The sequence below is a fragment of the Prionailurus bengalensis genome, chromosome A2 (assembly GCF_016509475.1).
Source record: "Prionailurus bengalensis isolate Pbe53 chromosome A2, Fcat_Pben_1.1_paternal_pri, whole genome shotgun sequence".
Taxonomy (NCBI): Eukaryota; Metazoa; Chordata; class Mammalia; order Carnivora; family Felidae; genus Prionailurus; species Prionailurus bengalensis.
In genome coordinates this window covers 153,037,233-153,064,531 of record NC_057348.1, presented here as the reverse complement: position 1 = coordinate 153,064,531, position 27,299 = coordinate 153,037,233, and the positions used below count along the sequence as shown (strand labels likewise).

At 40.9% G+C, this 27,299-nt stretch overlaps 1 protein-coding gene across 1 annotated transcript in view; it reads left to right on the top strand.

The window, feature by feature from the left end:
* The window catches only part of SVOPL (SVOP like), a 68,678-nt gene that overhangs the window by 19,664 nt on the left and 21,715 nt on the right, over positions 1 to 27,299 (top strand). The window contains exons 7-12 of the mRNA XM_043589676.1: positions 1,009 to 1,134; positions 3,618 to 3,746; positions 14,531 to 14,604; positions 24,525 to 24,724; positions 25,352 to 25,463; positions 26,194 to 26,275. Of these exons, the coding sequence (XP_043445611.1) occupies positions 1,009 to 1,134; positions 3,618 to 3,746; positions 14,531 to 14,604; positions 24,525 to 24,724; positions 25,352 to 25,463; positions 26,194 to 26,275 (723 nt within the window). The remainder of the gene's footprint in view (positions 1 to 1,008; positions 1,135 to 3,617; positions 3,747 to 14,530; positions 14,605 to 24,524; positions 24,725 to 25,351; positions 25,464 to 26,193; positions 26,276 to 27,299) is intronic.

The following is a 27,299-nucleotide window of genomic DNA, read 5'->3' as shown; positions in this document are numbered from 1 at the left end:
ACAAAAAGCAATATTTATACTCTGATGCCATTTGTGAAAAAAGAGAAAAGCAAGATATATCCTTATTAGCTTGTATATGCTTAGAACAACTTTGGAAGGACACACAGGAAATTGGTGATATTGATTCCTTCTGAGAAAAGACTGGACAACAGGGAACTCAGAGAGGAAGAGAATATTTTCAGCATTTTCCTTTGTGCCTTTTGAGTTATGAACCAGTAAATCTATTATTTATTCAACAGGGAAAGCAATATCACTGTCTCAGCTTTTTAAAACTTTGGCGACATTGCTGACCCCCTGTCTAGTGAGCCTTCTATTTATAGACAAGCAAACTGAGCCATGTTGAAGTGAAGCGATGTTCCGAGTTCATCCAGGTCATAGAGGTCGTGCTGGGATTAGAACCTGGGCCTCAGCTCCTCAAAGACCCTTTCCCCCCTCTCCTCCTCTCCCCCTCTCTCCTCTCATACTGAAATGCTTGACAGAGAGGCTCCCGGGAGAGGTGGTGTTGAGCACACTCGATAGGAGGAATTTTAAAGATTTTATTTTCAAGTAATCTCTGCACCCAACGTGGGACTTGAACTTACAACCCTGAGATCAAGAGTCTCATGCTTTACTGACTGAACCAGCCAGGCACCCTGATGGGAAGACTATTAATCTTCCATTCTCTCCCCAGGTTTTCTTTTCTTGTCTTGTCTTGTCTTGTCTTGTCTTGTCTTGTCTTTTCTTTTCTTTTCCTTTCTTCTCTTCTCTTCTCTTCTCTTCTCTTCTCTTCTCTTCTCTTCTTTTCTTTTCCTTACCCTTATTCATTTTTGAGAGACAGAGAGAAACAAACTGCTAGTTGGGGACGGGCAGAGAGAGAGGGAGACACAGAATCCGAAGCAGGCTCCAGGCTCTGAGCTGTCAGCACAGAGCCCCACGTGGGGCTTGAACTCATGACCCATAAGATCGTGACCTGAACCGAAGTCGGACGCTTCACCGACTGAACCACTCAGGTGCCCCTTCTCTCCCCAGGTTTTCTGGCTGGCTGGCTCCCTGCTTATCATTGGCCTGGCCTCTGTGGTCATCCCCACCATCGGGTGGCGGTGGCTCATCCGCATCGCCTCTATTCCTGGCATTATCCTCATCTTGGCCTTCAAGGTGAGGACGCTCACAGCCTCCCTCTGGTCCTCCCCTCCAGCTGGGCCAGTGTCCCCACAAGTACCTACCTCATACCTGCGTCTTCCCTTTGCTCAAAACTGTCTCAGTCCACTTCATCCCTCCCCTCCTGTATCCTACCTTATGATTGTTCATTACTGACCGTTTCGTCTGACAACTCCTCCCTATTTGGGCTGACCCCTCTCTAAGCTTTAGAGCAGGTAGTTGGATGCCTTGTACGCATTCTCAGGCCACTGCAGACCAGCTGGTTTGTCCTTCTGCATTCCCACTAATGTGCAGAATCACCATCTTCCTTAGGTTCCGTTGAATTATGTTCGTTGTTCAAAGTCGAGGTTGGCCACTCAGTGGAACTGGGATGTATTTTGTGTGTTTGTCACCTAACACTGTGGAATCAAAGAGTTGCAGATTTCAGAAGGGTGCTCGAAGGGTATTTGTTTCATACCCCCAGCCCAAAGTACATATCCTGTCTCTGCCAGAATACTTGCAGCTTTGCTGGAATACTTCAAGTTTGGGGCATTTTAATTTTTATTTATTTATTTATTTATTTTGAGAGAGAGAGAGAGAGAGAGAGAGAGAGAGAGAGAGAGAGAACACTAGAAGGGGAGGGGGCAGAGAGAGAGGGAAACACAGAATCTGAGACAGGCTCCAGGCTCTGAGCTGTCAGCGCAGAGCCCGATGCTGGGCTTCAACTCACAAACTGTAAGATCATGACCTGAACTGAAGTGGGACACTTATCACCTGAGCCACCCTGAGAAGTTTTAGACTTTAGACTTTATAGACTCCTTCAGTATGTTCCAACTGCAGTCAGTGCCAGTTCTTAGGAAGTTCTTTGTTCTGTTGAGAGGACCCCTTCCTCCCTTATGAATTTACCTGTGGTCTTAGCACTTCTCTGTGAAAAACCAGAGGAGTGTCGTCTACACAGTATTCTTCCAAATACTTAAGAACTAGCCTAACCAAAGCTTTCCTTCTCTAAATTAAACAGTACCATTACCTTCAACTCTTTCCCATGACACCTGCTCCCAGATCCCTGTCCATTTTTTTTTCTGGATGAGCCAGGTGGTCAGGGTGCTCTCTGCACTGAACTGTGGCTTGATGTCCCCCCAAAGACCTGCAGGTGCCTGGGCCCAAGGGTTTAGTGGGCTTGGTGCTTCCCGTGAGCAGCCCATCTGCCTTGCTTGGTGTAGGCCGACTGTGCAGCTTCTTAGCCAACTGCCTCCCACAGCTGGGTACTGCTGGGCTTAGGATCAACTACAACCCAAGGTCTGTCCTATGTGAGTTGTTTCCAAATCTAGACACCTGAAAACTATAGTTGGACAATTGATACGGTTTTTAAAATTTTTTCTTTAATGTTTATTTACTCTTGAAAGAGATAGAGACAGAGACAGAGCATGAGCAGGGGAGGAGCAGAGAGAGAGGGAGACACAGAATCTGAAGCAGGCTCCATAGATATGAATGTAAAAGCTGGTAGTACCAGTGAGACTCGGTAGGCACCATAACAGCTTTCCTTCTGTGGCTGTGCAGGGGAGAGAGTGGTTTGTTCCAGTGGGGTGGTGCTCTTGAATTTGGCCTTGTGGGATGGAATGGCCTGCATTGGGATCCCCGGACAGTGGGGAAAGGGCATTTTGGCAGGACTGCTGCATCAGCCCAGTCATGAAGGCGTGAAATGCGGGACACGTTTGGGGAAGAGCAGGCAGGCTGGGATGAGGGGTGCTGGGAAGCTGGCTCATGCCTCCACGGAGCCTGGATGGGAGGGAACACAGAAAAGGCCAGGAAAGCAGTCAGAATAATCCTGGTGGGCGATGAGGAGGAGCTGCCCTGCCCACTGGCCCCTGGCCACCAGGTGGGGAGCAGGGTGCTGCTGGGGGAGGTGCTTTTCTCAGGAAGAACCAGCTGGCCTTGACTGGTTGTGAGGCATGAGGGGCAGGAAGTGGCCCAAGGTGATTTTCAAGGTCCCAGCTTCCACAGAGGCCTGTACCGTTTTCTGGGTGTCGTGTTCAAGACATTCAACAATCAGTGGGGTTGAGGGTCTGGCCAGTCAGGAGCAATTCTTCCACCTCATGGGTGCTAGAGGTCCCTGCTGTAGTCATGCTGTGGGGTGTTGCATGTGGGAGGTCGCAGGGCTACTGGGGAGAGGCTGGGGTGACAGAGAAGTGGAGGCCCTGGGGCAGCAGTTATTTCCCAAGTGAATGTAAGAATTTACTTGTGTTAACAAGTAGGTTGAGCTGAATTGCTGCAAATCTGTACTGACCCGCTGTCATCAAGATGGAACTCCAATAAGGAGAAGATGACCTTATTTGTTCCGGAACCACTTGGAATGCACAGGATGCCTGACTGCTGTTGGTGTGGCTTTGTGCTTGCTAATCTTCCATCTGGAAACTGGGGCGGCATGACGTATGCAGCAGTAATAGCCGAACCCCCGGGGTCCCAGCAGTTGCAACTCTGATGTTCTTTCCTTCTGCGCCCAGTTTATTCCTGAGTCTGCTCGCTTCAATGTCTCCACTGGGAACACTCAGGCTGCCTTGGCCACACTGGAGCACATCGCCAAGATGAACCGCTCCGTCATGCCAGAGGGGAGGCTGGTGGAGCCCATCCTGGTAAGTTCCCAGCCGGGAGGTCTCTTTCCCCCACCAGCCACCTCCTCGGGGAAGGGTGGAGGGGAGGGGACCTTCACTCTGGAGCCCTGCCCTGGAGGGAAGAGAAAAGAGCAGAGTAGACTGGGACTAAATCCAGCTCCACTCAGAGCCCGGTGGCCCTGGAAAGTTCCCTGCCTTCATTTTCCTCATCAATGAAATGGGAATAGTAACATCTACCTTGTGGAGCTAGTCACATGATTTGGCATCATTGTTTATATCGGTGAGAGATTGTTTTATAATTTCGTTTTCTTGTGCTGGCCTTATAAATGATATAAAATGGTATAAATAGTAAGTGGTCTCAAACTTATAAACCTCATTAAATGATTTGTAGTGCTTTTTAATTTATTTTTTATTTTTTAAAATGTTTATTTATTTTTGATAGAGAAGGAGGAGAGGGGCAGAGAGAGAGAGGGCAGAGAGAATCCCAAGCAGCCTCCACACTGCCAGCACAGAGCTTGACGCGGGGCTTGAACTCATGAACTGTGAGATCGTGACCTGAGCCATTGCCAGGAGTCAGATGCTTAACCAACTGAGCCACCCAGGCACCCCTTTTTTAATGATTTTTTATTTTTATTATTTTTTTTAACGTTTATTTATTTTTGAGACAGAGAGAGACAGAGCATGAACGGGGGAGGGTCAGAGAGAGAGGGAGACACAGAATCCGAAACAGGCTCCGGGCTCTGAGCCATCAGCACAGAGCCTGACGCAGGGCCCAAACTCAACAAACTGCGAGATCATGACGTGAGCTGAAGTCGGACGCTTAACTGACTGAGCCACCCAGGCACCCCTAAATGATTTTTTTTTCAACGTTTTTATTTATTTTTGGGACAGAGAGAGACAGAGCATGAACGGGGGAGGGGCAGAGAGAGAGGGAGACACAGAATCAGAAACAGGCTCCAGGCTCTGAGCCATCAGCCCAGAGCCTGACGCGGGGCTCGAACTCACGGACCGCGAGATCGTGACCTGGCTGAAGCCGGACGCTTAACCGACTGCGCCACCCAGGCGCCCCCCTAAATGATTTTTTAAAACACAGTTTGGCATTTAGTCTAATGTTTTCAGGACTCTCAAGGTCAATTTGAAATCATTTCTCACACTAGTGCTGACCACCCACCTGTAGGCAGGCCAATCATAAGCTCTGGTAAGTTTGACCAATGGCACCTCCCTCACCTGTCCAGCCAACTTGGAGTGCTTGGTGAAACTTGCCTTGAAAGCAGTTTATGCCTAATATTTTTTTAGAGGTGAGGGGTGGGGGATAATGATGGGGTGTTACGGGGAGTTTTTAAAAGTATGATTCAATTTATGTAAAGGTCACAGTCTACTTTTGTTTAAGACTTTTGGTTGAGTCAATTTTGGTAACATATATATTTTAGAAAATTGTCCAGCTCATCTAAGTTTTCAAATTTATTGATGTAAAATCCCACTGTTCCCAGTGTTCTCTGATGAGTTTCAAAAATCTATGTATGTCCCCTCTTTCATTTTAATGCTGTTTATTTGTGGCTTCTCTCTTTTTTCTTGGTCCTCTTACTAGAGGTTTGTATAGTAACTTCAAAGAACAAGGGTTTTTTGTTTTTGGTGTTGTTGTTATTCTCTTTATTGATTTTTTTGGCGGCCTCATTAATTTCTATTCTTTGTTTTCTTCTTTAGCTTTTTATGTTTTTCTAGCTTCTTGAGTTCAGTACTTAGCTCATTTGTTGTCAGTCTTTTTGATTTTTAATGAAGCATTTAGCTACATTTGGCAAGTTTTGTTAGAGAGTAATTTTATTTTTATTTCTATTTTGTAACTGCTATGAACTTCTCTTTAACCAGTGTGTTATCTGTTAACACTCTTTTGTGTTCTTTGTTTCTAATTTAATTGCATTTTGGTCAGAAGATGTTATCAATTGTTTGGAATTTTGGAGACTTTTCTTTTGTTCTCTACATAGTGACTTTTCATTGATGTTCCATGTGTGCCTCAAAAGAGCGTGTGTTCTCATTGTATGTATTTTGTTATACGTTGTTAATTGTGCCATATAAATATCTGACACTTGTGCTAGATTTTGCTTAGCTGAGCTAACAGTTTGCCAATGACATGATGGCTTTGTTCATTTCTCCTTATAAGCCCGACAGTTTACTTCATGTAATTTGAGAATATCTTGGTGCTTCCTAGCATATGATTGACTTAATCTTATGGATAGATTTTATTATGATGTCACTTCTTTATACCACTTTGGGCCTTACATTTTATTTTTGCTCATATTATTGTATTGAAACTAGCTTAGGTTAGCATTTTTGCTGATGGATCTTTTTTCCAGACTTCATTTTTAACTTTTCTGTGTTACTTTGCTTTAAAATTGTTTCTTCTAATTATATAGCTGGTCTTTTTTTTTTTTTTCACTCAATCTGGTATTCTGTGTCTTTTAGCATTGAATTTGATTCAGTTACATCTATTGTGATTACTCACATATTTGGACTTCTGTCATTTTATTTTATATTTCCTCTTGACCATATATTTCCTTTTCTCCTTTCCTACCTTTTACTAGAGTGATTCAGTTTGATTTTCTCCCCACTGTGCTTCCTTCTACTGGCTTAGAATTTATTCATTCTATTCCTTTTATTATAGAGGTAGCCCTTAAATATTGAAAATGTACTCCCACAATACCTATGTTTTTTAGTATCTTTATTTGCCATCTGAACAATACAAGGACCTTGAAAATATTAATTCTGATCTGCCCCAGTCTCATCTTCCAAATTATTTTTATCTGATGTTTTGGTTTCCTGTTGTTTATAAGTTTTCCTAAATTAGACATTACTTTCTAAGCAGGTATCTATTTAGGTTTATTAATGTTTTTACTACTCTCTTTTTTAGTGGTTTCAGACTTAATTTTTACACCCACATTCTTGTATCCTTCTTCTTCTTATTTGGTTAATTTGGTTTCATACTTAATATTTAAATGTTGGACTATCTGGGTTTAACTGAATATGAGAAACATGGTACAGGTGTAGCTTTGTCATATCCAAATGGCTAACCATTTACACTCATATATTTTTATCGAATAATTCATCCTTTGTATATTTGAATCTATTTTTGAATTCTCTATTGTGTTCTAATGACAGATTTGTAGATTCAAGTATATATGGGGACTTATTATGTAATAAAGAGGGCATTTTATGTTGTTGGGAAGAGGATAGAGATTAATTGTTGGTCCAATGTGATGCTTTTAATAACAGTGTTTTTTTTGTATTAGTAGGGTAAGTCCCCCTTGTCAAAATTCTTCTTCAGAATTTTCCAAATTATTTTCTGAGTACTATTTTTCTAGAACAGCTTTGAAGTCACTTTATTAAGATCTTCTCCTAATTTCCCTCCAAAATCTAGGAGAGTTTAATTGGGATGGTGTTGGGGCATCTGGGTGGCTCAGTCAGTTAAATGTCTGACTTCAGCTCAGGTCATGATCCCGTGGTTTGTGAGTTCAAGCCCTGTGTCAGACTCTGTGCTGACAGCCCAGAGCCTGGAGCCTGCTTCGGATTCTGTGTCTCTCTCTCTCTCTCTCTCTTTGCCCCTCCCCTCTTCCTGCTCTGTCCCTGGTTCTCTCAAAAATAAATAGACATTTTCTAAAAGTTTAATTGGGATGGTGTTGAAATTATTAGTTAATACGTAAAGAGAATTGATACCTTTATAGTATTAAAAATTCTTTTGATAAAAGTATATGTTCCCACTATTCGAGTCTTTTTATATTCCTCAGCAACATTAAAAAACAAAAAACAAAACAAAAAAGACTCTTACCAGAAGACTGAATTTCCTGAGGGGAAAGTTCTCATATGTTTTTTATCTCTATTCTTTGTTCTCTTTATTTTTATTTTTATTTATTTATTATTTATTTATTTATTTTTGAGAGAGAGAGAGAGAGAGAGAGAGCACATGCACATGAGCAAGGGTAAGGCAGAGAAAGTGTGAGAGAGAATCTCAAGCAGGCTCCGTGCTGGGCACAGAGCCTGATGCAGGGCTGGATCGCACAACCCTGAGATCATGACCTGAGCTGAAATCAAGAGTTGGACCCTTAACTAACTGAGCCACCCAGGCACCCTTTTTTCTCTTTACACACACACACACACACACACACACACACACACACACACACACACATTTTTTATTTGATACTTAGAGAAAATCCCTATGAGGTAGGCAAATATTATTACTTTTATTTGTCAAATTAAGAAACTGACCTCAGAAGGGGGACCTGGGTGGCTCAGTTGGTTGGGTGGCTGACTTTGGCTTAGGTAGTGATTTCACAGCTCATGAGTTCCAGCCCTGTGTCAGGCTCTGTGCTGATGGCTTAGAGCTTGGAGCCTTCTTCAGATTCTGTGTCTCTCTCTGCCCCTCCCTGCTCACACTCTGTCTCTCTCCCTCTCTCAAAAATAAATAAACATTAAAAAAAAAAAGAAACTGACCTCAGAAAAGAAAAGTGAAGAATCCAAGATTCTAAGGTGAGCATAGTTGACTCTTGAACAACACAAGGGTTAGGGGCACTGTGGAGTTAAAAATCTATGGGTAACTTTTGACTCCTCAAAAACTTTGCTAATAGCCTGTTATTGACCAGAGGCCTTACTGATAACATAACCAGTTGATTAACATAGATTTTGTATGTAATATGTATTATATACTGTGTTCTTTCAATAAAGTAAGCTAGAGAAAAGAAAATGTAATTAAGAAAATCATAAGGAAGAGATGGAGTGCCTGGGTGGCTCAGTTAGTTGAGTGTCCAACTCTTGAATTCCCTTCAGGTCATGATCCCCAGAGTTGTGGGATCGGGCCCTGCATCAGTCTCTGCACTGAGCATGGAACCTGCTTGAGATTCTCTCTTTCCCTCCACTCTCTCCCCTGCTGTCTCTCTAAAAAAAAAAAAAAAAAAAAAAAAAAAAAAAAAAAAAAAAAAAGTCATAAGGAAACATTTATACATACATTTATACACACATTTATAGTACTGTGCTGTATTTATTAAAAACAAATCCACATTTAAGTGGGCCTGCATGGTTCAGATCCACATTGTTCAAGCGTCAACTGTAATCTTTTTTTTTTTTTTTCCAGGCAAGGCTTTTTAAAAGTTTTAATTCTAGTCTAATTAATGTACATTGTTGTGTTACTTTTAGATATACAGTATAGTGACTCAACAATTTTATACATTGCTCGTTTCTCATCATGATAAGTGCACTCTTAATTTCCTTCACCTATTTCACCCATCTCCCCACAAACCTCCCCTCTGGTAACCATCAGTTTGTTCTCTATAATTAAGAATCCGTTATTTTGTCTCTTTTTTCTTTGTTCATTTGTTTTGTTTCTTAAATGCCACATATGAGTGAAGTCATGTGATACTGTCTTTCTCTGACTTGTTACTCTTAACATTATACCCTCTAGATGTACCCATGTCATTGCAAATGGGAAGATTCACTCTTTTTGGTGGCTGAGTATTATTCCACTGTACTTATACACCACCTTTTCCTTATCCATTCATCTATGGATGGACACTTGGGTTGCTTCTATAATTTGGCTTTTGTAAACAATGCCACAGTAAACATAAGGGTGCACATATCTTTTCAAATTAGCGTTTTGGTATTCTTTGCGTAAAGACCTAGTGATGTGATTGCTGGATCATGTGGTAATTCTATTTTTAATTTTTTGAGGAATCTTAATACTGTTTTCTATAGTGACTGCACCAGTTTGCATTCCCACTAACAGTGCTAGAGGGTTCGCTTTTCTCCATATTCTCACCAACACTTGTTGTTTCTTGTAGTTTTTAAAAAATGTTTATTTATTTTGAGAGAGAGAGTGAGTGCCTGCACATTTGTGAGTGGGGAAGGGGCAGAGAGATAGGGAGAGAGAGAGAGATTGAGAGTGAGAGAGAGAGAGAGAGAGAGAGAGAGAGAGAATCCCAAGATACAGGGCTTGATCCAATGACTGTGAGATCATGACCTGAGCTGAAACCAAGAGTTGGACACTTAACATACTGAGCCACCCAGGCTCACAAGAAACACTCTGTTTCTTGTGTTTTTGATGTTACTCAAAATTAACTATAGTGAGGATATATCTCATTGTGGTTTTGATTTGCATTTCCCTGATGGTGAGTGATGTTGAGCATCTTTTCTTGTATCTGTTGGCCATCTGGATGTCTTCTTTGAAGAAATGTCTGTTCATGTATTCTGTTGTTTTTTAAATTGGATTTTTTAGGGTTTTTTTTTTTGGTGTTGAGATGCATAAATGGTTTATGTATTTTGGATACTAACCCCTTATTGGTTATGTCATTTGTGAATATCTTCTCCCATTCAGTAGGTTGTCTTTTAGTTTTGTTGATTGTTTCCTTCGCTGTGCAGATGTTTTGTATTTTGATGAGGTCCCAAAGTTTATATTTGCTTTTGTTTCCCTTGCCTCAGAAGACATGTCTTGAAAAATGCTGCTATGTCACCGTCAGAGAAATTATTGCCTGTGCTCTCTTCTAGGACTTTCATGGTTTCAGGTCTCACAGTTAGGTCTTTAATCCATTTTGAGCTTATTTTTGTATATGGTGTAAGAAAGTAGTCCAGTTTCATTGTTTTGCATGTAGCTGTTCATTTTTCCCAGCAGCATTTGTTGAAGAGACTGCCTTTGTCCCATTGCATACTCTTGCCTCCTTTGTTGAAGATTAATTGGAACATACAATTGTGAGTTTATTTCTGGGCTCTCTATTCTGTTTCATTGATCTTTGTGTCTGTTTTTGTGCCAGCACCATACTGTTTTGATTACTATAGCTTTGTAGGACATCTTGAAATCTGGGATTGTGATGCCTCTGGTTTTGTTCCTCCTTTTCAAGATTGGTTTGACTATTCAGGGGTTTCTTGTGGTCCCATACAAATTTTAGTATTATTTGTTCCAGTTCTTTGAAAAATGTTGTCGATATTTTGGTAGGGATTGTAGTAAATCTGTAGATTGCTTTTGGTAATATGGACATTTTCACAATATTTTTTCTCCCGATGCATGAGCATGGAATATTTTTCCATTTGTGTGTGTCATCATTTTGAAGCATAAAGTTCAGTGGCATTAAGTACATTCAGGATGTTGTCGTCATCCTGAACAGATACTCTATGAGGTGATAACTCCTCATGCCTATCTACCCCAAACTTCTGGTAACTTCTGCTTTCTGATTCTAGGAATTTGCCTATTCTCTATTTCATATAAGGGGAATTATACAATATTGTGTCTGGCATATTTCACATTGCGGCCTGAAACAGGTGTTCATTAATGCTCATCTCGCTGTGGGGTTTCCTTGGACTCATTGTAAGCCTCTGCACAACCAAGAATGATCGGCTGCCAATCCCATTGGTTCTTCTAAAATGGTGGCTTTTACTCTAGTCTCTTTCTTTCGCACAGCCACCTCCTTGCCCCATGCTCCGTGATTTCATCTAGCACAACACAGTCAGACAAATTGTCTTTAAACGTCAATTCCACCCCTGCTGCTCAGGAGCCTTCAGTGCCTCCCACCTCCGCCCCTCACAGTCCCTGACTATGAGTGAAGTCCAGAATCCTCATCCCAGCATTTAAGGCTTCCTGTGACCTTTATCAATCAGCCTTTGCATCCTTAGATCCATGGCTAAGCGCAGACTTGAATAGGAAGAGGAAAGACAGAATACAAGGATGCTGGACATATGACAGAGCAAAAGGCATCACCAGAGAGGTGGGGAATGACACAAAGCAGGGACACCAGTGATACGGAGAAAAGTTGTAGGTTCTTACCAGGGCTGGCATGGCGGTTGGAGAGCCTATTCTTTTGTTTTTTCCTCTCCCAGCTTTATTGAGATGTAATTGTATAAGCTTAAGGTGCACAGTGTATTGATTTGGTACGCTTATATATCTCAAAATGTTAGCTGCCATAGAGTTAGTGAACACTTCTGTCATATCACGTAATTACCCTTTCTTTTTTTGTGGTGAGAACATGTAAGAGCTACTCTCTTAACAAGTGTCAAATATATTACACAGTATTGTTACTGTACTAAATTACTAAATTGGAGAGACTCAATTCCCATAACAACTATGCTACCTCCTCTGCCCCTCTCTGGTCTCCATCTTCTCTCCACATTCCACATCCTCCCCACCCCTGCCTCTTATATCCTTCTCCTTTTTCCCCCTTCCTTTTCCTCTTCCTCCTGCTTTCCTTCTCTCGCCTTCAGCGTGCAGCTTCCATCCACATGCCCATCAGAGGGTCTTGTCCATCTCCACCATTGTCTCTTGTGCGAGGCCCCTGGATACAGAGCTATAAGTCATTGACCCTGCCTTCAAGTCTCTTACACTCTGCTTGGTGAGATAAGGCTCACACAGCAAAGAATCACCCACAGAACAGTCAGATGTTAGAACCAGGTGAGTGGCATAGGCAACAGCATATAGGATTGGAGCAGAGAGGTGACCAGGAGCCAGGGCAGTCGAGCCCCCTTGAGGGGATCGCTGCAGCAAAAGTCAAACCCTGAAAGGAGAGGCAGCCTCAGGGGACGAAAGAGGAGGAATGGTGTGAGTCAAGACCAGAGGCAGGAATGTGCAGTGGATTTGGTCACGCCAGCTGTCATCAGAATGCCATGCAGAGGAGGCTGGACGAGATGGTATGGGCAGACCAGCCTGTGCAGCTTCACGGCACAGACATGGAGATGAAAAGCTCCGGGCACTGGCTAAGGAAGAGCCACACCACAGATGAGATGAGTGAGTCCACCAATTTGGCTTGTAGTCAAAGGTTCATGGCCAAATAATTTATGTGAATGCAACTTGTAATTCATTATGATTCACTGCAGACTCAGCATTCTGAATCTCCGGTTACACTCGGGAAGTTGAGGGGACCATAGTCACACATAAACTCAAGAGGGCATGTTAGAAAGGTAGATGGGCAAGAGTCAGGACTAGTACTTAGAAGACCTGGATAGCAGGCTGGCTCTGCTGCCACCAGCTCTGTGACCTGGGGCAAGTCACTTACCCTTTCTGGGCCACATTTTCTGTATTGGAAAAATGGAAGGCTAGGACTAGTTCAGAGGTTTTCCAATGATAAGTAGCCAGAGCCCCAACATGTAAAGCAGATGAAAGAGGACTGTCAGTCGCTCCCCTGTTTCCACAGTGACCTCTAGGAGCTGAGCCTAAAAGTCACTGGAACAGCAGTGTCCCTGGCTGGCTCTTGATCTAGGGGTTGTAAGCTAGAACCCCATGGTGGGCATGGAGATTACTTTTTTAAAAAGTCCCCGAGAAAGCTCCTTCAAACTGAAACTTTCTGTGACAACAAAATCCAGGATGCCTGGTTTACTGCTGGTCTCGCCAGAGGGGACCTGTAATTTCAGGTCTGTTCGTGAGAAAAGAATAGTTGGTTTTCAGCAGAGCACCCCTTGAAGCATTCCTAGCTTTATTTATTTATTTTTTTAAATATGAAATTTATTGTCAAATTGGTTTCCATACAACACCCAGTGCTCATCCCAACAGTCGCCCTCCTCAATACCCATCACCCACCCTCCTCTCCCTCCCACCCCCCATCAGCCCTCAGTTTGTTCTCAGTTTTTAAGAGTCTCTTATGATTTGGCTCCCTCCCTCTCTAACTTTTCTTTCCCTTCCCCTCCCCCATGGGTTTCTGTTAAGTTTCTCAGGATCCACATAGGAGTGAAAACATATGGTATCTGTCTTTCTCTGTATGACTTATTTCACTTAACATAACACTCTCTAGCTTTAAATAACAATCCACCACTGCCCAATCATATATAACCCATCTTTGTTTATTTTTATTCAAAATATTTAATTAGCACTGACTATGGATAAGACTTCTGCGAATCACCCTAAAGACACAAAAAGAAGTCAGACATTCTATCCTTTTTCCACATGTATGCCAGTTTTTCCTTACACAATTCTCTTGCTATGAAAAATAATACTATTTTTCATTTCAATATGAAGTTTAAAAGAATCTTCCACCAGGGGTGCCTGAGTGGCTCAGCGGGTTTAGCGTTTGACTCTTGGTTTCAGCTCAGGTCATGATCTCACAGTTTCATGAGTTCAAGACCCATGTAGGGCTCTGCACTGACAGCATGGAGCCTGCTTGGGATTCTCTCTTTCTCTCTCTCTCTCTCTCTGCCCCTCTCCTGCTCGCTCTCCTCTCTCTCAAAATAAACAAACATATAAAAAAATAATCTCCAATCAGCTTTACAATTATACTTTTCATGTATCCTATTTTCCATGCTCAGCTCCACCATTCACCAGCACTGGTGAGAAGAGGAAGAGAAAAAGTGTTAGAGTCTTCAATTCAATGGGTTGGTCCTTGTCAGTGATAATAAAAAGCATGCAGAGGTGCCTGGGTGGATCAGTTCATTAAGTGTCTGACTTCAGCTTGGGTCACGATCTCACCATTCATGAGTTTGAGCCCCACAGCGGGCTCTGTGCTGACATCTCAGAGTGTGGAGCCTGCTTTGGATTCTGTGTCCCCTCTCTCTCTACCCCTCCCCCACTGCGCTCTGTTGCTCTCTCTCTCTCTCTCAAAAATAAACAAACATTTGTAGAAGTTCAAAAAGAACTTAAAAAAAGCATGCAAAGACTGACTGGCTGAGATGAACGTGCAGAAGCAATGATCTGTGGGACTGGTGAGGTGCACTCCTGGGAGTTGAGTGGTTCTCTCGCCCCACCACATTCCCAAGCTGTTCTTATTTTCTGTTCTCCAAAATACTAGAGAAAGCTTTGCCAGTCCTTAAGCCACTAAATCTAATCTCCCTGTCCCTTTTCACTACCCCAGGAAAAAAGAGGAAGATTTGCAGACCTATTGGATGCTAAATATTTACGGACCACATTACAGATCTGGGTCATATGGTAAGAGTGTAATTATTTCAAAATGACTTCTCAATAAACACAAAGCTGACTTAAGTAAATCCACTCTGTGCCACTGGACAGAAAAACCACAGGCTGACTCCAGCAATGTCTTATCTTTCCACCACCACCACCAACAAACCAATAAGTAAATGAACCAATTTTTTTTAAAGGAGAAAGAAATTGTCCATGACCAGTGTTTTATTTTTCATATGAGCTCATGTTCTAAACTTTTGTAGTCTGGGTTTTTTCCTCACCACATGATGGAAAGGGATCCTTTGGAGTCACCAATAATCAAATTCAATGGAATAGGCTATGGCACTTTTCTTTGTACTTCACATCTCTGTAGCCATAACCTTGGGTCCAGAAAGATTTTCTAAACAAGATACAAAAAGTGCTACTACATTAAATTAGGAGCTCTGTGCTGTGAGATATGAACAATCTCAACTGGGTGAAAAAATTTCTAAAATATGTACCAAATAAATCCATATACGTATTATAAATATCTCAAAAATTACAAGACTGGACAAGAAAAAGATACACAACCCAGTAGAGAAATGTTACCCTCTATCTCAACAAGAGACTTGAATAGGCATTTGACCAAAATTGTATTAAATAAACATATGAAAATATGCTCAACCTGAAAGTCACCAGGGAAATGCAAATTAAAACCAATGACACTGTTACATATCCACTGGAATGGCTAAAATTGAACAGATTGACTACACCAAGTGTTAGGAAGAATATAAAGTAAGTGGAGTCACACGCTGTTGACTGAAGTTCACATTAAAACCACTTTGGGCAACCGTCTAGAGGTATTTATCACAGTTGAAAATAAGCACAGCCTACAGCTCGGTAAGTCCACGCATATGTTTCCACCTAGCGGAAATGCATACATATGTTTACCACAATATATTTTTACATGAATGTCCATAGCATGATTTTATTTGTCACAGCCCCAAACTCTAAACAGCCCACAATTCCATTAACAGTATAATGGATAAATAGTGTTACATTCATAAACTGGAAAACTATGCATTAATGGAAAGGAGATAACTAGTTATCTCCATTCAACATTGCTGAATCTTACAAATGTCATAACGAGCAAAAGAAGCCAGACACACAGGTACGTATTATGCAATTCCATTTATATAAATAGAGAAAGCAGACAAAACTAATCTATAGTGTTTCAATCCAGAAAAGTGGTTGTCTGTCTATCTGCTTTTCCCGGATGTAATAATTGTTAATAGGTTCGTATGTCACCTCCTAAGATGTTAAGTTTTAAAATATTCTTAATATTTGGAAATTGAACTCAAGCTACTTGAATAACAAGGGAGAGTATTATAATTACTTGTGGGGTGTTTTTTGATATTTCATTGTGAAAATTTTCAAATGCACACAAAATACAGGATACTGTGATGACCTGAAACTGACCTGTCACCCAGATCTGACAGTCATTGATAGTCACTCATTATTGCTTCAGCTGTTTTCCTGTGCTGACATATTTTCAAGAAAGCCCAGGCTTCATGACATTTCAACCCCAGATACTTTAAGACTCTCAATTACTTGAGGGCCTTTTCTTAGAGACTCCAATTCTACAATCAACCGATGACAGAGATGAACAGTCATCTGATTAAGATCAGCCAATACCCAGAACATTTGTGATTTTCCCTGGTTGTCCCTTTATATGTCTTTTACAGCTGACTTTTGCAACAATTTCTGTAAAACTGAGAGGGGGCAAAAGGGGAGTTTCTGAGAGGCTGATACTATTCCTTTTCCTCACTTTGATATATGAACTTTTATATAACTCTATATCTCAACAAAAATATTTATTAAAGAATAGACAGAATAAAGACAGGAAGAAAACATAAAGCAAAAGCAAAACCCTTCTGTTCTCCTCTCGTGGCCTGCTAAAGACGTTTGGGGATAGGCAGGATTCTAAAGATGAACCCCCAAGATTACCAGCTTCCATTGATTTAATCACACACTAATTTGGGTGCTTATGTGAAAGGACTGCATAGATGTAAATAAGGTTATGGGCCTTAAAATAGGGAGAGTATCCTGGATTAAGCAGGTGAGCCCAATCCAATCACTTGAGTTTTTTTAAATTCATTTATTTTTAAAATTTATATCCTAGTTAGTTAGCATTTAGTGGAATAATGGTTTCAGGACTAGAATCCAGTGATTCATCCCCTACATATAACACCCAGTGCTCATCCCAAGTGTCTTCCTTAGTGCCCCTTGCCCATTTAGCCCACCCCCTGACTCACAACCCCTCTAGCAAACCTCAGTGTGTTCCCTATAGTTAAGAGTCTCTTATGTTTTGTCCCCCTCCATTGTATTATTTTTGCTTTCCTTATGTTCATCTGTTTTATATCTTAAATTGCACATATAAGTGAAGTCATATGATACTTGTCTTTTCTCTAATTTCACTTAGCACAATACCCTCTAGTTCAATCCACGTTGTTGCAAATGGGAAATGGCAAGATTTCATTCTTTTTGATTGTTGAGTAATATTCCATTGTGTGTGTGTATCTATATATCTATATCTATATCTATATCTATATCTATATCTATATCTATATCTATATCTATATCTATATATCTTACATCTTTATTCATCTGTTAATGGACATTTGGGCTCTTTCCATACTTTAGCTATTGTTGATAGCACTGCTATAAACATTAGGGTGCGTGTGCCCCTTCAAAACAGCACACCTGTATCATTTGGATAAATACCCAGTAATGCAATTCCTGGGTCACAGGGTAGTTCTATTTTTAATTTTTTGAGGAACCTCCATACTGTTTTCCAGAGTGGCTGTACAAGTTTGCATTCCCACCAGCAGTATAAGAGAGTTCCTATTTTTCTGCATCTTCACCAACATCTCTCGCTGCCTGAGTTGTTAATTTTAGCCATTCTGACTGGTGTGAGGTGGTATCTCATTGTGGTTTTTATTTTATTTCCCTGATAATGAGTGATGTTGAGCATTTTTTCATGTGTCTATTTGCCATCTGGATGTCTTCTTTGGAAAATGTCTATTGATGTCTTTTGCCTATTTCTTCACTGGATTGTTTGTGTTTTGGGTGTTGAGTTTGATAAGCTCTTTATAGATTTTGGATACTAACCCTTTATCTAATATACCATTTGCAAATATCTTCTCCTAGTCTGTTGGTTGCCTTTTAGTTTTACTGATTGTTTCCTTCACTGTACAGAGCTTTTTATCTTGATGAAGTCTCTGTAGCTTATTTTTGTTTTTGTTTCCCTTGCCTCTGGAGACATGTTGAGTAAGAAGTTGCTGCGACTGAGGTCAAAATTGCTGCGGCTGAGGCCTGCTTTCTCCTCTAGGATATTGATGGCTTCGCGTCTTACAGTTAGGTCTTTCATCTGTTTTGAGTTTATTTTTGTGTATGGTGTAAGAAAGTGGTCCAGGTTCAATCTTCTGCATGTCACTGTCCAGTTTTCCCAGCCTCATTTGCTGCAGAGACTGTCTTTATTTCGTTGGATATTCTTTCCTGCTTTGTCAAAGATTAGTTGGCCATATGTTTGTGGGTCCATTTCTGGGTTCTCTATTCTGTTCCACTGGTCTGAGTGTCTGTTTTTGTTCCAGTACCATACTGCCTTGATGATTACAGCTTTCTAATACATCTTAAAGTCTGGAATTGTGATGCCTCCAGTTTCAGTTTTCTTTTTCAGGATTGCTTTGGCTATTTGGGATCTTTTCTGGTTCCGTGCAAATTTTGGACTTGTTTGTTCTAGTTCTGTGAAAGACGATGGTGTTATTTTGATAGGATTGCATTGAATATGTAGATTGCTTTGGGTAGTATCGACATTTTAACAACATTTGTTCTTCTAATCCATGAGCATGGAATGTTTTCCATTTTTTTGTGTGTCTTCTTCAATTTCTTCCATAAGCTTTCTATAGTTTTCAGTGTATAGATTTTTCACCTCTTTGTTTAGGTTTGTTCCTAGGTATTTTATTGGTTTTGGTGCAATTGTAAATGGGATCGATTCTTTGATTTCCCTTTCTTCTACATTATGGGTGCATGGAAATGCAACTGATTTCTGTGCATTGACTTTTATATCCTTCAACTTTGCTGAATTCATAGATCAGTTCTAGCAGGTTTTTTTGTGGAATCTTTTGTTTTCCATATAGAGCATCAGGTTGTCTGCAAAGACTAAAAGTTTGACATCCTCCTTGGCTGATTTGGATGCCTTTTATTCCTTTGTGTTGTCTGATTGCTGAGGCTAAGTCTTCCAATACCATGTTGAATAACAGTGGTGGGAATAGACATCCCTGTCGTGATCCTGACCATAGTGGAAAAGCTCTCAGTTTTTCCCCATTGAGGATGATATTAGCAGTGGATCTTTCATATATGACTTTTATGATCTTGAGGAATGTTTCTTATATCCCTACTTTCTTGAGGGTTTTTAATCAAGAAAGGATGCTGTATTTTGTCAAATGCTTTCTCTGCATCTATTGAGAGGATCATGTGGTTCTGGCCCTTTCTTTTATTAATGTGATGTATCGTGTTGATTGATTTGTGGATAGTGAACCAGCTCTGCTTCCCAGGTATAAATCCCACTTACAATAGTGAATAATGCTTTTAATGTATTGTTGGATCCGGTTGGCTAGTATCTTGTTGAGGATTTTTTCATCCATGTTCATCAGGGAAATTGGTCTGTAGTTCTTTATAGTGGGGTCTTTGTCTGGTTTTGGAATCAAGGTAATGCTGGCCTCATAGAATGAATTTGGAAGTTTTCCTTCCATTTCTATTTTTGGGAACAACTTGAAAAGAATAGGTGTTAACTCTTCTTTAAATATTTGATAGAATTCCCCTGGAAGGCCATCCAGCCCCAGACTCTTGTTTTTTGGGAGATTTTGAATTACTAATTCAGTCTCTTTAGTGGTTATGGGTCTGTTCAAATTTTCTATTTCTTCCTATTTCAGTTTTGGTAGTTTATATGTTTCCAGATATTTGTCCATTTTTTCCAGGTTGCCTAGTTTATTGGCATAGAGTTGCTCATGATATTCTCTTATTATTGTTTGTATTTCTGCAGTGTTGATTGTGAGCTTTCCTCTTTCATTCTTGATTTTATTTATTTGGGTCCTTTCCTTTTTCTTTTTGATCACACTGGCTAGGGGTTTATCAATTTTGTTAATTCTTTCAAAGAACCAGCTCCTAGTTTCATTGATCTGTTCTACTTGTTTTTTGGTTTCCATAGCATTGATTTCCTTGCTATTCTTTATTCCCTGTCTCCTCTGGTTTTGGGTTTTATTTGCTGTTCTTTTGCCAGTTTTTAAGGTATAAGATTAGGTTGGGCATCCGAGACCTTTCTTCCTTCCTTAGGAAGGCCAGGATTGCTATATAATTCCCTCTTATGACCGCCTTTGCTGTGTCCCAGAGGTTTTTGACTGTAGTAGTATCATTTTCATTGGCTTCCATGTGCTTTTTAATTTCCTATTTAACTTCTTGGTTAGACCATTCATTCTTTAGTAGGATGTTCTTTAATCTCCAAGTATTTGTTGTCTTTCCAAATTTTTTCTTGTGGTTGATTTTGAGTTTCATAGCATTGTGGTCTGAAAATATGTACAGTGTGATCTCAATTTTTTGTACTTATTGAGGGCTCATTTGTGTCCCAGTATGTGATCTATTCTGGAGAATGTTCCATGTGCACTTGAGAAGAATGTATATTCAGCTGCTTTAGGATGAAATGTTCTGAATATATCTGTTAAGACCACCTGGTCCAGTGTGTCATTCAAAGCCATTGTTTCTTGTTGATTTTCTGCTTAGATGATCTGTCCATTGCTGTAAGTGGCGAGTTGAAGTCCCCTACTATTATGGTATTGTTGCCAATTCTTTATATTTGTAACTAATTGATTTCTGTTTTTGGGTATTTCACGTTGAGGGCATAAATATTTACAATTTTTTAGATCTTCTTGGTGGATAGACCCCTTAATTATGAAATAATGTCCTTTGTCTCTTGTTACAGTCTTTATTTTAAAATATAAATTGTCTGATATAAGTATGGCTACTCTGGCTTTCTTTTGGTGACCATTAGCATAATAGATATTTCTCCATACCCTTACTTTCAGTATGAAGGCATCTTTAGGTCTAAAATGGGTCTCTTGTAAACAAGATATAGATGGATCTTGTTTTCTTAAAGATTCTGTTACCTTATGTCTTTTGATTGGAGCATTTAGTCCATTGACATTTAGAATGAGTACGAAAGATATAAATTTATTGCCATTGTGTTGACTGTAGAGTTGGAGTTTCTGGTCATGTTCTCTGGTCCTTTCTAGTCTTTGTTGCTTTTGGTCTTTTTTGTTTCACTTCATCTTTTCTCCTCTCAAAGAGTTCTCCTTAAAATTTCTTGGAGGGCTGGTGTAGTGGTCATGGACTCCTTTAGTTTTTATTTATGTGGGAAATTATGTCTCTATTTTGAATGACAGCCTTGCTGGATAAATAATTGTTGGCTGCATATTTTTTGATTCAGCACATTTAATATATCCTGCCGCTCCTTTCTGGCCTGCCAAGTTTCTGTGGATAGGTCTGCTGTGAATCTGATCTGTCTTCCTGATAAGTTGACTTTTTTCCCCCTTACTGCTTTCATGATTCTTTCCTTGCCTGAATATTTTGTGAATTTGACTGCGATATGCCTTGTTGGTGGTCAGTTTTTGTTGAATCTACTGGGAGTTCTCTGTGCATCCTGGATTTTGATGTCTGTGTCTTTCCTCAGTTTAGGAAAGTTTTCCACTATGATTTGCTCACATAAATCTTCTACCCCTTTTTCTCTCTCTTCACCTTCTGGGACTCCTATGATTTGGTTATTCCTTTTTAATGAGTTACTAAGTTCTCTAATTCTTATATCATGCCCTTTTGCTTTAGTTTCCCTCTTTTTTTCTGTTTCATTATTCTGCATAATTTTGTCTTTTGTATCACTAATTCACTGCTCTGCTTCATCCATCCTTGCTACTATGGCATCCATTCGAGATTGCATCTCAGTTATAGCATTTTTCGTCCTGACTAGATTTTACCTCTTTTATCTCTGCAGAAAGGAATTCTATGCTTTTTTTTTCAACCCCAGCTAGTATTCTTATTATTGTGGTTCTAAATTCTAGTTCAGACATCTTAGATATATCTGTGTTGATTAAATCCCTGGCTATTATTTCTTCCTGTTCTTTCTTTTGGGGTGAATTCCTTCTTTTCATTATTTTGGAGGAAAAAAAGAATTAATAAAATTAAAAAAATTAAAACAACACAAAAAATCAAATAAAGGAAGCTAGATCCTAGGTGTGTTTTGGTATGGAGTTGAAAGAAGCTTGATGGAATAGAGAAAAAGGGGAAAGAACAAAAAAGAAAGAAAAAGAAAACATTTTAAACTTTAAAAAAATGTATAGAATAAAATAGAATAAAATGAAATGGAGAAAGTAAAATAGAATTAAAAATTACCAAAAAATGTAAAAAAAGTAAAAAAATTTTTATGAAAACAGAAAATAAAAATATTTTTTCTCTTTCTGTATCCAAGAATAAGAAAAGAGAAAAACAATGAGTAGATGGATCAGTGAACAGAATGAAATCTGAATGAAATTACATCCAGTTTCTACTAGAAGCACTATATAGTCTATAAACTAAGCAGGTGAAGAGACTTGTTGTCATCCTCTAGGGCTTGGTTGCTGCATTTGAACAGGGCTTGGTGTAAGAGCTCTGTACTCCAGTAGGTGGCACTGCTTAGCTTATTGCGGTAGATTGGTGTGGTGTGTGTGTACATGTATGCACAGGTGTAGGAGAGGTGAAAATGGCATCACACAGTGACCCAGTGTGTAGCATCAGAACTCTGCCCTACTCAACCAGCCATCAGGCACCCCTCCTTTATCTCCAGCTTCCATCCACTTCCTGCTTCTCCACTGTCCGTGACCAAGCTGTCAGCCTGCCAGGTGGCACTGCTTCCTAAATTTTATCTCAGATGGGGCTTTGTTTCCAAACCTCTCACTTCTGAGGGCCCTGCAGTTTGGGCCCGCCCTGACCCTCTGGGGGAGGGTCTTGCTGAGCAATGGCCAGGTGCCAGCTTGACTCTGCGAACACTTGTGCAACGGCAACACTGCAGAGACCCAGAGACCCAGAGACTTTTCTGCCCCAGAAAAAGTTTGCATGATTGTGTAGCATCAGTGGTTCAGGGACTATGGCAAATCACAGCACACAACTGGCACCAGGTGTCACCACATTCTGTTGTCCTTGTTCCAACACCAGCAAAAGTGGCTGTTCTCCAGGGTCCACGAGGACCTTTTCCTGTGGGGAGGCCACACAGCCTCTACCAAATGTCCTCTCAGCAGGGGAACCGCCTCTCCCTGTGTGGCCCAAGGACCCTTTGGACCTTGCTACCAGTTTCTGGGGATTTGCCCTTCCCACCAGAGCACCGCCACATATTGGGCTGAGGACTTTCCAGTGCTGCTCTGCCCTATTTATAGAGTCCTAATGGTATTGAAACCCTCTCCTTTCTCCTTTATCCCTTTCTTGTTCAGACCCTTCTGGGTGTTTCCACTCTTTCTTTTTCTCTCCATCTGCTTTTTGGGGGGAGTGATTTTCCTATACCTCCCCACATCTCTGTACTCTCTCCACAAACTAAATCAGCTCCCAACCCTCCATGGCTTCTTTCTTTCCCCAGTTCACTTCTCTGCACTGTGTATCTGCCAAATTCTGTGGCCCAAGTTATGCAGATTGTTGTGTTAATCCTCAGATCAATTTTCTAGGTGTGCAAAATGGTTTGTTGCTGATCTAGTTGCATTTCAGGGACAAGAGAAGCAGAGAACTTCCATGCTCCCCCGCCATCTTGGCCCTGCCCCCTCCCCCAATAAGATGCTTTAAAAATCACAAATGCCTGCTTTGTAATTCTAAGAAAAGGAATTGTTTTGAAATTTTCTGGAACACCCTACCTATTCTTAAGGAGTCATACAAAAATGAAACAAAGTACATAGAGTATGACATCAAAATGGAAGACTCCAATCACTTGGGTTTTTAAGAATAGAGTGATTTTTCCAGTTGGAATCAAAGATGGAGCAGAGAAGAAAGCAAGAGGTGAGGTGGGTTATTCCAGGGCCTGAGAAGGATTGGGTCCACACTCACTGACTGAAGACAAGCAATGAAGGAAGCCTGCAGAAGCTGAGAGCAACTGGTCAATAGCAGCAAAGGAGGGGCACCTGGGTGGCTCAGTCAGTTAAGTGTCTAACTTCAGCTCAGGTCATGATCTCACAGTTCGAGCCCCACATGGGTTTCTGTGCTGACAGCTCAGAGCATGGAGCCTGCTTTGGATTCTGTGTCTCCCTCTCTCTCTACCCCTTCCCCATTCATGCTCGCTCTCTCTGTCTCTCTCTCTCTCTCTCTCTCTCTCTCTCTCTCTCTCAAAAAAGAGTAAAAACAAATAGCAGCAAGCGAATGGAGAGGAGTTTTCCAGCCCCATGGAGAAAATTCTGCCTAGAATCTGGAAAGATTCTTCCCCCCACACCTAGAAAGGAATACAGCCCTGCCTACACTTTGATTTCTGTCTCCTGAGGCTCTGAGCAGAGAAATCAGTCAGACCCATACAACTTCTGGCTTACAGGACTGATGGAATAAATGTGTATTGTTTTAAGCAAACAGTTTTGTGCTTCAAACTCCATCACTGACTGTGGGGTCCTCTGGGATCTGGTTCTAGGCTGTGTTTGCAAATCCATTTCCCACTCCAGTTCCCCTGCACACCTCCCCCAGACTCCATGAGATAGGTGAGACTTGCCTTCCATGCCCTTCCCACCCAGTGCCTCCTGTCCTGACTGCTAGAAGAGAGTGGGCGTGGGGGGCTTCTATCCCCTTCTCTCTACTTCTGGTGGCACTGCCCCTCCTTCAGGCTGGTGGCAGCCATTCTAATGACTGGCTTCTCTCACTTTCAGGCTGGGAATTTCTTTCGCCTACTATGGAGTCATTCTGGCCAGTGCCGAGATGCTGGAGCGGGACTTGGTCTGTGGCTCGCGGTCTGAGGTGGTGGTGACTGTGGGGGACACAGAAGGGAGCCAGAGTCCCTGCCACTGCCACATGTTTGCCCCCTCTGACTACCAGACCATGATTATCAGCACCATTGGGGAAATTGCTCGTAAGTGTCTACCTCTGTGTATTGGGTCCCTCTCTGTGGCTCCTGCCTGGTAGAGCTGAACAAGTCCCCACATCTTGCTGACATGTCTCCAGTGCAGATTGGTATAGGGAGAAGTCTGGAGGAGTAGAGCTTTGAATTACTGTATTATATCAGTTCTTGGATGCGTGTTTTCCTCTATGTTTTGACATCTCTGAAAGTGAGATGTGTCTTACAGTGGCATGTTAGATTTCAATTTGCAGCACTGTTTTTGTTTCAGTAGACATAAAATAATGGTACTTAAAAGTCAACAGAACCTTGAATTTGATGAAAAACAGTATAAACCATTTAAAATATAGGTCTAGCAGGGTTTAAATTAGTGATTGACCTACAAGTTGTAATAAGAATCTTGGGCATAAAATATCCTTTATATATATGCCATTGCTTTTCATTCTTGGACCTATGAGGAAAAAACATATTGAAGGGGAATCCTGAATTTGATGATCATGTTACTGGGTTTTGGCTGGAACACACATGAGGTTTGGATGAAGTTGCCTCTTTCTTAAATGACAGTGAGGAATCCTTGCCAATGTTGGTAAATGCATCTTGCTTTCAAGATTTCAGAAGTTGTTATTGTCATTTGCTTTCTAGTGAATCCTTTCAATATCCTGGGCATTAATTTCCTGGGAAGACGGCTGAGTCTTTCTATCACCATGGGATGTACAGCCTTATTCTTCCTTCTTCTCAACATTTGCACATCAAGGTATTTTCTCTCTGGTTGCTTCAGAACAATCTAGTTTTGTGCAGTGGCTTTAAGTTGGAGTTTCTTGACCCATAGTGTTCATTGGAGGAAAGAACCTTTCATGAGCAGAGTAGTGAATAGGCTGCTGGTCTGACTGGAATGGCCTTTCTGTTCCATGCTACCCTCACTTCCCTCTTCCACAGACCCAGCCCTCTATCAGCTATTCCAGGATATAGGTGCTAGTGCTGGTGCAATCATTGCACCCACCTGGATACTTAGGATCTTTATGCAAAGCTTCCTGGAATCTCAGGACTGTAATTGTTTACCAAATTTCCCAGACCATTATTAAGATACTTCAGGGAAACAGGTAATATACCTGTGACATAAAAACTTATTTCACTATTAATTTGCAATCCTTAAATGTCCTCAATTATAGTATGTATTGTTCTGCGAACTGCATTGGTTTTGGAGGGTGGTGGCAGAAGATGTGCTAATCTGGGATTGGGGGGCAAGCTGGAATTGCCCGCTTCGGGGAGGGGGGGACAGGAAGTTGGGTTAAAGGTTGGAGTCAGGCATTTACTTGAGGACCCCACAATCAGGCCAGTTGAGAAGCAGCACCTCCTGGGACTTGGTTATCTGTAGGCATGTGTTAATACCTGTAATGCTCAGTTATGTAATGTGAGCACTTGTCAGTGCCATGGAAGGCCCTCCATACTGCCTTTCCTAACTTCTCTGGCATCTTGTTTCCTAGTGCTGGCCTGATTGGCTTCCTGTTCATGCTGAGGGCTTTGGTGGCAGCCAACTTCAACACCATCTATATTTACACTGCTGAGGTCAGTTGTTGGGAGGGGCTTGGGTACACCAAGGCATGCAAGGTGAGCTACTGAGGATCTCTGTCCACAGATAATGCATCCTAGCTTCTTTTGACTTTGAATGATTTTCTAAAAATACCTCCTAAAAATGATACCAGGAGGTTTATTTGATAGCTTCCTCTGCTCCATAAAGTCTAGTGCAAGCCAGTCTCTAAGAAGAAATTTAAGACCTGCCTTTCTTGTGACACATGTAAAAAACAACTTATTGTCCTAGCACTATGCTATTTTTCATCCATCTGTTACTTGCAACATGTAGCTTAAGTTTGAATAAAATAGAAATAGCTTAAATTTGAATATGATATTCCTTATGAATTTATTAAATTAATACATCTATTTTATGCAAAGTACTACCTAAAGAAGCTTGAGAATTTCCTCATAAACACCCATACTGAAGAGCTAGTATTCCTAGAAATAAACGATATCTGAACAGGAAATTCAACCGTATTTTAACTGGTGTTGTCCTTCATTGAGCTAGAGAAAATTGCACTACAGGAACTGGTAAAGCTGTGCTCATTTTCTTTTCTGTCTTTCCAAGTTTTTATTTAAATTCCAGTTAGTTAACACACAGTGTAAAAATAGTTTCAGGTATATAATATAGTGATTCAACACCTCAATACATCACCCATTGTTCATCCCAACAAGTGCACTCCTTAATCCCTATCATCTATTTCACCCATCCCCCCCCCACCTCCCATCTGTAACCATCAGTTTGTTCTCTATATTTAAGAGTCTATTTTTTGGTTTGCCTCTCTCTCTTTGCTCATTTGCTCTGTTAAATTCTACGTAAGAATGAAATCATACAGAATTTGTTTTTCTGATGGACTTCTTTCACTTAAGCATAATACTCTGTAGCTCCATCCATGTCGTTGCAAATGACAAGATTTCAGTCTTTTCTATGGCTGAGTATTATCCCATTGTGTATATATATATATATACACAATTGTGTATATATATATATATATATATACAATTGTGTGTGTATATA